We start from the raw sequence: 11252 nt of genomic DNA, 5'->3' as shown, positions 1-11252 counted from the left end.
GTTGGTTAAGCATCTGACTTCGGCTCAGGTCATGATCTCACGATCCATGAGTTCGAGTCCCACATTGGGCTCTGTGCTGACAGCTCAGAGCCTGGTGCCTGCTTCAGATTTTGTGTCTCCCTCTCTCTCTCTGCCCCTCTCCCACTCATGCTCTGTCTCTCTGTGTCTCAAAAATAAATAAACATTAAAAAAATTGTTTTTAAATTTATGTAGCCATTTCTTATGTTTTATGAGGTTTTTCCTTTTATATTTAGAAACCCATAGCAGGATCTCATAAATAATCACCAGAAGACTTCTACACATCTTTTTGGGTTTACATTTATTTGAATTTTTTTTTTTTTTTTTTAGATTTTATTTTTAAGTAATCTCTACACCCAATGTGGGGCTCGGACTTTACAACCCTGAGGTCAGGAGTCACATGCTGTACCAACTCACCAGACAGGCACCTCCATTCATTTGAATTTTAATTCTTTAATCTATTTATTTTGGAATCTATTTTGGTGAAGAGTTATTAGGAAGAGTCTATAGCTTTATTATTTCCTAGACATTTAATGAGTTTGATAATCAATACATTGTTTCTCTTGCTGATTGGAATAGCATCTTTACCAGATGTTGAAGTGATCCTCTAAAAAAAAATTAGATCTTGTCAGTGACCTTCTGATAATTTTCCCTTGCACTTGCAAAGTCTCCAAGCTCTCATTTCTGCTTCCCTTTGCAGCTTCATCTTGTACCACACTCCCCTTTTCTCAATGTGTTCTAGACATATCAATCTTTGAGTTCTATTATATGTCAATTATATCTCAATAAAACTGGGGGAAATTGCCCATAAAAAAAAAATCTTTGAATTCTAAAACAAACTACTATGTGAACATCTTCTAAGTATGCTGTCCTTTTTCAACGTACTATTCTTTCAGCCTAGAATGCTTTTTTTTTTTAATGTTTGTTTATTTCTTGAGAGAGAGAGAGAGAGAGAGAGTGGGGGAAGGGCAGAGAGAGAGGGAGACACAGAATCTGAAGCAAGCTCCAGGTTCTGAGCTGTCAGCACAGAGCCCAACGGAGGCCCAACGGGGGCCTCAAACCCACAAACCCCAAGATTATGACCTGAGCTGAAGTCGCTTAGCCACCCAGGCGTCCCAGCCAAATATACTCTTTCTTCCACTCTCCAAACAGCTAGATTTTGTGTAAAATTCTACTACCTTGGAGGGCCTTCTCTGACCACAGATCATAGTCATTCATAGGTCTTCATTTCAACTGATCACCTGCACTGTGGGTGCGACATGGGTGGAATTTAATTGCCATTTAAAATGCCTTCAAATCCATTACACTTAGATCTGGCTTTAAACCAAAATGTTATTATGTAAGCAAAAGGCAAAGAAACAGGAGTAGCCGAGTTCCTGGCGGGAACACATTCCCCATTTTGCAAAGAATTCCCCATTTTGCAAACAGAATAAGAAAGGAAAATACAAATGAATGAAACTATTACGTTTTGATATTAAAATATATGCAAAAGAATAGTTGATCATACATAAAGCAAGAAGGTGCCAGTATCAAAATTTACAAATGCGAAACCATCAAAAAAATGAAAAGGCAACCTACTGAATGGGAGAAAATACTTGCAAATCATGTAACAGATAAGGGACTATCTTACACAACTCAATAGCAAAAACAATCCAATTTAAAAATTGGGCAGAAAATCTGAATAGACATTTTCCTAAAGAAGACATACAGATGGCCAACAGGCATATGAAAAGATGCTCAACATCATTAACCATCAGGGAAATGCAAATCAAAACTACAATGAGATATCATCTCACACCTATTATCAAAAAGAGAAAAAATAACAAGTATTGGCAAGGATATGAATAAAAGGAACCCTTGCACATTGTTGGAGAGAATGTAAATTGGTGCAGCCACAATGGAAAACAGTATGGACGTTCCTCAAAATATTAAAAATAGAATTGCCAGGGGTACCTGGGTGGCTTAGTCGGTTAAGTGTCTGACTTTGGCACAGGTCATGATCTCATGGCTCGTAGGTTCAAGCTCCATTGACAGCTCAGAGCCTGGAGCCTGCTTCAGATTCTGTCTCCCTCTCTTCCTGCCCCTCCCCTGCTCACACTATGTCTCTGTCTCTCTGTCTCTCTCTCAAAATATAAATATTAAAAAATAATAAAAAATATAAATAGAACTACCATATAATCTAGCAAGTCCACTTCTGGATATTAATCCAAAGAAAATGAAAATATTAATTTGAAAAGATGGAGACAACCTAAGTATTCATTGATGAATTTATATAGAAACTATGATACATATATATGTGTATTTACACAATGGAATATTATTCACCCATAGAAAAGAATGGAATCTTGCCGTTTGCAACAGTATGGTTGGATCTTGAGGGCTTTTATGCTAAGTGAATAAGTCAGACAGAGAAAGACAAATACCATATGATCTCTGCATGGAACCTAAAACAAAAACAAAACCAAGCTCACAAATAGAGAATAGATTGGTGGTTGCTAGAGGTTGAGGGTGAGGGTGGGAGAAATGGGTGAACTGTTTCCTTATTTGTTTTACTTTAAATAAATTGACTTAAACATTTTTATGGAGTGCCTGAGTGGCTCAGTTGGTTAAGCATCTGACTTTGGCTCAGGTCATGATCTTGTGGTTCTTGAGTTTGAGCCCCACATCAAGCTCTCTGCTATCAGCACAGAGCCTGCCTGGAATCCTCTGTCACCCTCTCTCTCTCTCTGCCCCTCTCCCACGCATGCTCACCTACGTGCGTGCTCTCTCAAAAATAAAGAAACATTAAAATATATATATATATTGGGGCACCTGGGTGGCTCAGTCGGTTGAGCACCAAGTTTGGCTCAGGTCATGGTTTCACAGCTGGTGAGTTCCAGCCCCACGTCCGGCTCTGTGCTGACAGCTCGGAGCCTGAGGCCTGCTTCAGATTCTGTGTCTTCTTCTCTCTGCCCCTAACCTACTTGCATTCTGTCTCTGTCTCTCTCAAAAATAAACATTAAAAAAAAAAATTTTAAATATATATATATATTAAAAACTTTAAGACATTTTTTCTTTAATTTACAAACAGGTGGCAGAGACTTGGAAGAGATTCCAGAGACCAGAGAGTAGCACTCTTGAGAATGCTGCATCATCAACACCTGTGATAACAGAGTATGCTAGCATATGGAAAAACAGCAGTATTAGCAACTGCGAGAAACTAAATGTGGAGAAATACTAAGAATGTCTTAATTTATTTTGTATTTTTATGTATGCACGGAGCAATATACAACACAAATATTTTAAAGAAACTAAAATTTCTTTCAACAATTGCAAAATAGAAATTCTAAATGATAAAGTATTATGTGACCATTTAACATTTTATATTTTTTTTCTTGTGCTACACAAAATAATGGTGCATTATACTTCGAGGTATCTTACTTTCCATGAAATAGATTCATCCAATAGAATTGCCAGAGGGAGAGAATAGTGTAGGGAAAGGCAATATGTGAAGCCCTAAGAGTTGAGAATATTCTAGATATGATGCAATACATAAATCTTCTGATTCAGGACACAAAACTCCCTGGACAGCATAAATAAAACTAAATCCACATCAAGATATGTAGTAGAAAAACATTCTACAGACCAAGATAAGATAGCAAACACAACTAAAGAGAAATGCTATAAGCAAAGCAAAAGAAACATGACAAAATGGGGGAGAATATATGAAATGGGGAAATGATTAATATATAAAGTGGTCCCTGTAATCAATAGGAAAAAGAACTTATTTTTTAAAATATTTATTTATTTTTGAAAGAGAGAGAGAAAACAAGCAGGGGAGGGGAGGGAGAGAGAGGGAGAGGCAGAATCTGCAACAGCTCCAGGCCCAGGCTCTGAGCGCTCAGCACGCGAGCCCAGGTAGGGCTCAAACCCACAAACTCTGACATTAGGACCTGAGCTAAAGTCAGACGCTTAACCCACTGAGCCACCCAGGTGCCCCGGGAAAAAGAGCTTAATAGAAACAATGGTCAAGAAATATATATGAAAGATGTCCAATCTATAACAAATTTTTAATTTGGAAATTGGAATTTTCACAAAAATGAGCACAGACTTTAAAACAAGATTGCTAATATCCACTGTTAGGAAAATATGGAGAAATGAGCATGCTCACAGTCTTGGTTGGAAGGTAAACTGCAGTCTTTCAGTGGTCAATTTAGTAACATTTATCAAAACTTTAATGTGTATGCTACTTCAAGGAGTCGATCTCATAAAAATCAGCTAAATGCTCAAAGGTGTTTGTAATTACAAGAAATTGGTAAATTAGGTTACATGCATAGGATATTATGCCATCTTTTTAAGAAATGCTGATATAAAGATGTTCGTGGCATAAAATTAAATATATCTTACCAAGTACATTGCAGAAGTTTCCTGTATGAATCCACTTTTGTTTTTTAAAAATGTGTATTTGTAGAGAAAAAAAAAGCTTATAAAAGTTGTATACAGTAAATGACACGAGCTTGGTGTGCGTGTGTACGGGGCGGGGGGAGCGAGATGATTTTGTAGTCATAACTGTATACCTCTTTACTGACTTTTAGGAGCACATCACCTCGATAATAGCAAAAATAAAATGCACACTTAAAACAACTGTAATTCCTCAGGCTGCAAGGCGCCCTTTACTCCTGGTAGGCTGGATTTGCGTCTCGCTTTCACTTTCGCGGCTAAATTCTTTCTACTCCTGAAGCGGGAGGTTGAGGAGGCAACATAAAACTAACTCAAAGCCCACCCCCCACCCCCGAATTGGGCCTGGCCTTCACAGAGGCCTACACTAGCCAAGCGTCCGGGTTTCCAGAACAGAGCAAAAAACGCAAGTGGTTCTAGAGGAGGTGGAGGAGCCGCGCTCCCGACCCCGCACCCAATCCTCCAATGGGTGTTCGGGGAGGGCGGGCTACCTGCAGACTTGGGGCACTATTGGCCCTGGAGTCTCTCCGCCCGGGCAGTGGGCGGAGCAGCGTGGTGACGTGTCCATACGGGCGCCGAGGCGGAGAGCGCGCGCTCGCAGACGCGGCTGTATTAAACGGTTGCTGGCGCAGCAGGCTGGGTGTTACCTTCCTGGGTCTCGGGCTTTCGCTTGTGCGTTTGCAGGCTCGCTCTTACCCTGTGACGCCCAAGCAGGCTACAACTTCCTCATTTTCGCCTGTAGCCGCGTCGTTGCGACTCTGCCACCATGTTCGAGGCGCGCCTGGTCCAGGGCTCCATCCTGAAGAAGGTGCTGGAGGCACTTAAGGATCTCATCAACGAGGCCTGCTGGGACATAAGCTCGAGCGGCGTAAACCTGCAGAGCATGGACTCCTCCCATGTCTCCCTGGTGCAGCTCACCCTGCGTTCCGAGGGCTTCGACACATACCGCTGCGATCGCAACTTGGCCATGGGTGTGAACCTCACCAGGTGAGCCCTGGGGTTGCCGAGAGCCGGGCTCTGGTGCACCCCCATCTCCTGCTCTTGGCGGGAGCGCCTGCGTGAGTCGGACCTTCATTGGCCCACATGGACCATCTGCGCTATCTCATTGGCCTGCGACACCGAGGGGCGGGATCTAGCAGAGCGCGCGGTTCGGAAAGCCCGCGCTGGCAACAGCGCGAACCGGCTCTTTCCGCGCCAAAGTCACAAAGCGGGTGGTGGCGGGAAAATGACGGCTTCTCTGCGGTGGCAGGAAGAGACTTGCACAGTTCTTTGGCCATTTGGTCCTGGCGGCCTTGGATGAGAAATCTGTGGCTTGATTGACTTAGAGCGTGCCCTAGTTCTGTCACTCTACCTAGGGACAATCGGTTGGTTCCGGTCTTTTATTCTTACAAAGTTTCAGTGAGCACCCTAAGTTTCTGGACTTAAAATTTCTCCAGGGCAGTGGCTTGCAACTTTTTGGTCGCTACCTGTCTGGTACATAACCATGTTTAAATCTTAAGGCTTATGAGAAATACCCGGACTACATGCAGTGTGTTTTAATGGGTATCTTAGATTTTTAATGATCGTAACGACCCAATAATTTGCTTCACCTACCAAAAGGATTTGCAGTTCATAAAATACTGCTCTTTTGTTTATATCCAGAATTGAAATTGCTACTGGTAGGGTGTGTGCTTGTTAAAAGTATAAATACTGCCAAATTGCAGTCCAAAATGGCTGGACGGCCTAATGGGTATAAATGGCAACTCCTTGTTTTAATTGCGTCAGAAATTAACGATCTTGAGAACGTGGTGTCAGTTTTAAATCCTGTGTCTTCTGTGCTCTAGCATGTCCAAAATACTAAAATGTGCTGGCAATGAAGACATCATTACACTAAGGGCAGAAGATAATGCAGACACCCTGGCACTTGTATTCGAAGCTCCAAGTAAGTCATACTCCTCTACAAAGTTAGAGGAAATTTAAATGCAGTGTTAAGTATTTCTCAAAGTTGTGAGAAATTTAAGGTAATGTTTGTAAAACTTTACATCACTGCTATAAACTTACATGCTTTTCTTCAATCTGCTTTCTTTTGGTAGACCAAGAAAAGGTTTCAGACTATGAAATGAAGTTAATGGATTTAGATGTTGAACAACTTGGAATTCCAGTGAGTATGAAATTTTCTGAGTGTACTGTACACAAGTCATGATAGTTATATATGTTAATACAATTTAAAGCCCAGTTCCCAACAACTATATGTCTGCTGATACATGTTCCAAAGTGGGGTTTTTAGTACTTAGTCATTTGTAATTTCATTAAACTACAGTACTCTAAAATGGATCATTTCATTCCCGCTAAATGAATATTTGCATTAACCTCCGTGCTTTTTTTTTTTTTTTTTTTTTAAGTTTATTTGAGAGAAAATGGGGGCGCGGGACAGAGAGAGAAGGAAAGAACCCCATGAGCCAAAGTGGGACACTTAACCAGCTGAGCCACCCAAGCACCTGTCCCCCTTTTTTTAAAGACTTTTTTAAAAATATTTTATTTATTTTTTGAGAGAGAAAGCAGGGGAGGGGCGGGGTTGGGTAGAGGAACCGAAGTGGGCTCTGTGCTGACTGGCTGACCGCAGTGAGCTTGATGTGGGGCTCAAGCTCAGGAAACACAAGATTTTGACCTGAGCTGAAGTCAGACGGTTACCAACTGGGTGATCCAGGTGCCCCTGCACCACCCCCCTATTTTAAAGAGTATACTTTAAGGCTGTACTAACAAATTCATTAAGGTTAGGTTTATCAAAATCAAAAGAGAGAAGAGATGTTGGGATGTTTAAAATGCTTAATATTTTTTGTCTTGTTTTGGAAAGTAGTTGGGCCTGCTTACAACATCCATCATTGTTTATATGTCATGGGCTAATGCCTTCTTGATTTAGCCTTGGAGGGTGATTAGAGGAGGCTCTTTTCCCTGGATAGCGCATTTATTATTACAGGTCTAAACTCTAATTTTAGTTTTCTTATGATTATTCTTACTATATACTTGTCTTATATCTGCATTTATTTTTTTGAGTGTTAGAGTGTGTTAAGAAATCACACAATGAGTGATATTTCAAAGTAATCAGGAAATCTTAAATTCTGAATTCTTGTCTACATGCTGAGTCTTCAGAAAGTGAGGATGCCAAATTTTTAATTTCCAGCAACTGACCTTTAAGTTTGTTTGTTTTTTTTTTAATAGGAACAAGAGTATAGCTGTGTAGTAAAGATGCCTTCTGGTGAATTTGCACGTATATGCCGAGATCTCAGTCATATTGGAGATGCTGTTGTAATTTCCTGTGCAAAAGATGGAGTGAAGTTTTCTGCAAGTGGAGAACTAGGAAATGGAAATATTAAGTTGTCACAAACAAGTAATGTCGATAAAGAGGAGGAAGCTGTAAGTTTTTAAGTAAACAAAATACTTTGAAGAGAATTATAACCCTGCTTAACATTAGTCGGTTTGGGCTGCTATAGCAAATACATTGACAATGGCTTATAAACAACTGAAATTGATTTCTCACAGTTCTGGAGGCTGGGAAACCGGCAGATTCAGTGTCTGGTGAGGACCTGCTTCTTGGTTCACGGAAGGGTCAGAGGAGCTGGCCTCTTTTATATAAGGGTACTAGCACAAAGCACCTCCCAAAGGCCCCACCTCCAAGTTCCAACACATTGGTGATTTGGTTTTAACATGAATGAGTTGGGCGGGGGGGCACACAAACATTCAGTCTATAACAAGGTAATTGTAAATCAACAGAAGTATCTACTTGGAGGTAAAAATCTACCTTTTAGGAGCTCTTTATGTGATCTTTATATTAACTTTCTGCATGGAAGGCCCAATAGGGGGCCTAGAGAACTCCCCCCATTTAGCAATAACACTCTAATTACTAAATATCCTTAAATTAAGGTTTTCCTATAAATTGGGTGCTTTTTTAAGATCCTTAGGGTATTTATAAACTAATATTTTGTAATTTACTAAAAAAAACTTACTAGCCTTTGAACCAAAGCATCAGTTAACTCTGTAAATGAAAGGACCATCGAAGGTTCTAGAAATCTCCATAGGATTATTAGGATTAAATATGGTAACGTATTCAAAGTGGTTAACACAGTGTCTGACAATGTAAGTTTATAGTAAATATGAGATATTATTTTCTAGTCCCTTGCACGAGTAGTCAACCTTCAGTTTAAATGAAGGTAAAACTCAAGTTTAAATGAAGACTTAAAACTATTACTAACAAAAGTCCAGGGGCTAATTCTGAATTAATAACTCCCCTGCCAATCTGGATTTTTTTTGTTTTAATCTCAAACATTAGTTCTTCTATAAATATTTTTTATATCTGTATTTTTTATATCTGAAGCATAAACATTTTATGACATTCTTTGATATTAAGGAATTTTTCAGTGTTTCCTATTTCCTTGATTATTTCAGGGTTTGTGTGTGTGTGTGTGTGTGTGTGTTTATGTTTGTTTTGAGAGTGCAAGCATGCCAGAGAGTGTGTGGTGTGGGGGAAGGGCGGGGGGGGGGGGATCCCAAGCAGGATCCATCCATGTTCAGTACATCAGCTCTATCTCTTGAACTGTGAGATCAAGCTGAAATTAAGAGTCGACCACTTAACCAATTGAGCCATCCAGGTGCCTCTAGAAGTTTGTTTGAATCAAGATTTTAATAGGCTGTACACATTATAGTTTGGTTGATGGGCCCTCAAATTTATTTTAATCTGTCGGTTCTCCATTCAGTCTCTGCGCACCCCCCCATTACAATTTGTTGAAGCAAGTCCTTTGTCATTGAGTTTCGCCAAACTCTGGATTTTGCCCATTGTATCCCTTATATCAATTAATATGCTCCTCTAACCTGTATTTCCTATAAACTGGTAGTTTCAGCTCTAGAGGCTTGATATTCAGTGTTTGGGAGTAAGAATACTTTATAGATGGTGGTGTGCCTCCCTCTAGTAGGCATATGAGGTGTCTAGATACATTGTTTTAGCAACCATAATAATTGTTTAGAATCCTTGTCATTAGGGTTGTAATGTATTAACACATTCCATTCTTCATTTATTAGAAATATTCCCATGAAGAGCAGCTTTCTCTTAACACATAATTGGATTACCTGAGGTACAGTTAATATGAGAAAGGCAGACTAAATACTTGATTCTTTTGCTTTATTTATCAGTCTTCAAAATTAGTTTCATACCACTCTCCAAAGTAACCAATAAAAGTTTTGGTTTTGGGGGCACCTGGGTGGCTCAGTCGGTTGAGCATCCGACTTTGGCTCAGGTCATGATCTCTTGGGTTGTGAGTTCAAGCCCCGAGTCGGGCTCTGTGCTGACAGCTTAGAGCCTGGAGCCTGCTTCTGATTCTGTCTCCCTCTCTCTCTGCCCCTCCCCTGCTCATTCTCACTCTCTCTCTCAAAAGTAAATAAACATTAAAAAAAGATTTGGGGGTGTCTGGGTGGCTCAGTCGGTTGGGCATCGGACTTTGGCTCAGGTCATGATCTCACTGTCCGCGGGTTCGAGCCCTGCATCGGGCTCTGTGCTGACAGCTCAGAGCCTGGAGCCTGTTTCAGATTCTGTGTCTCCCTCTTTTTCTGACCCTCCCCTGTTCATGCTTTCTCTCTGTCTCAAAAATAAATAAACGTTTAAAAAAAAATTTTTTTTTAAAGTTTTGGTTTTGGTTTGTTTTTAAATGTATATTCTAAACATGCGTGCAATTTTTCTTGATGTTTTTCAGTAGGATTAATCTTTTGTTTTCTCTTAGGTTACCATAGAGATGAATGAGCCTGTTCAGCTAACTTTTGCACTGAGATACCTGAACTTCTTTACAAAAGCCACTCCACTCTCTCCTACAGTAACACTCAGTATGTCGGCAGATGTACCCCTTGGTAAGATAAGTTTTTTTGTAGGTAAAACAAGGTACCTTGTTTTGTAGGTAGTATATGTAGTCCTTCCCAATAATTAACTATGTTCCTGTCTTCTTTCAGTTGTAGAGTATAAAATTGCAGATATGGGACATTTAAAGTACTATTTGGCTCCCAAGATCGAGGATGAAGAAGGATCTTAGGCATTCTTAAAATCCAAGAAAATAAAATTAAGCTCTTCAAGAACTGCTTCTGAGATGCCAGCATGTACTTAAGTCTCTTCTGTCACCAAATCTGTACCTCTCAGTACATATGTAGATATTTTATGTAAATAACCTATTTTTTCCTCCATTCTTTACAATTTGTTTAAAGAATAAAGTCCAAAGTCAAATCTGGTCTTGTTAACCTAGAAATATCTCTGCCTTAACCTAGAAATACCCATGATTTTCATAACAAAAGGGTTTTGACTATAAATGCAGTTTTAATTTTTTCAATTTAAATAAACGTTATTTGAATTTCAAACATCACAAGACAGTGCCTTCATTTGGACCATGACTGTTGCAGGTATCCTAGGGAATTCACTTCAAGCTACTGTTTTCTAGAAATGTGTTTATTTTTTCAGTCCAGGGGAGCCTGATAAATAATACATTGATACAGCAATAAAAGTATTCCAAGTACAGTAGCTGACAAGATATTTGGGGGGAGAGGATTTATTTGTCAAAATTACTTTGGTATTCTTCTACCTTTAACTCAAGAAATGAACAGAAGTATAGACCAAATCCTATATATTTAGTTATTTTGCCAATTTTGTTAGCAAAACTAACTTTAAGAAGCTTTATGAACCCAAAGCCATGTGTGCTTTAGAAGACTAGCAGTGCTATAGGGCAGTGTTTCTTTAGCCTATGGAGCCTTTTGAAAGAATCTTGAAAGATTTAGTAGATATGAGTTAA

General features: G+C 39.6%; 1 protein-coding gene across 1 annotated transcript; it reads left to right on the top strand.

Moving 5' to 3' along the window:
- The first annotated feature begins 5019 nt into the window (after positions 1-5019).
- PCNA (proliferating cell nuclear antigen) lies at positions 5020-10824 on the top strand. Its single transcript, XM_015078162.3, has 6 exons — positions 5020-5442; positions 6279-6376; positions 6528-6595; positions 7654-7848; positions 10203-10326; positions 10426-10824. The coding sequence occupies exons 1-6, from the start codon at positions 5222-5224 to the stop codon at positions 10503-10505; spliced, it is 786 nt and encodes a 261-aa protein (XP_014933648.1). The 5' UTR covers positions 5020-5221; the 3' UTR covers positions 10506-10824.
- The last annotated feature ends 428 nt before the right edge of the window (positions 10825-11252 follow it).

The sequence above is a fragment of the Acinonyx jubatus genome, chromosome A3, assembly GCF_027475565.1.
Source record: "Acinonyx jubatus isolate Ajub_Pintada_27869175 chromosome A3, VMU_Ajub_asm_v1.0, whole genome shotgun sequence".
In the NCBI taxonomy this organism is placed as follows: Eukaryota; Metazoa; Chordata; class Mammalia; order Carnivora; family Felidae; genus Acinonyx; species Acinonyx jubatus.
The sequence above is the reverse complement of the archived record's forward strand: the minus strand, read 5'-3'. Positions and strand labels throughout refer to the sequence as shown.

Excerpts from the sequence above, each read along its gene's own strand:
- PCNA (XM_015078162.3), top strand. The coding sequence starts at position 5,222 with ATGTTCGAGGCGCGCCTGGTCCAGGGCTCCATCCTGAAGAAGGTGCTG. Across the intron at positions 5,443-6,278 it reads ATGGGTGTGAACCTCACCAG|CATGTCCAAAATACTAAAAT; the intron begins GTGAGCCCTGGG and ends TCTGTGCTCTAG. Across the intron at positions 6,377-6,527 it reads ACTTGTATTCGAAGCTCCAA|ACCAAGAAAAGGTTTCAGAC; the intron begins GTAAGTCATACT and ends TTCTTTTGGTAG.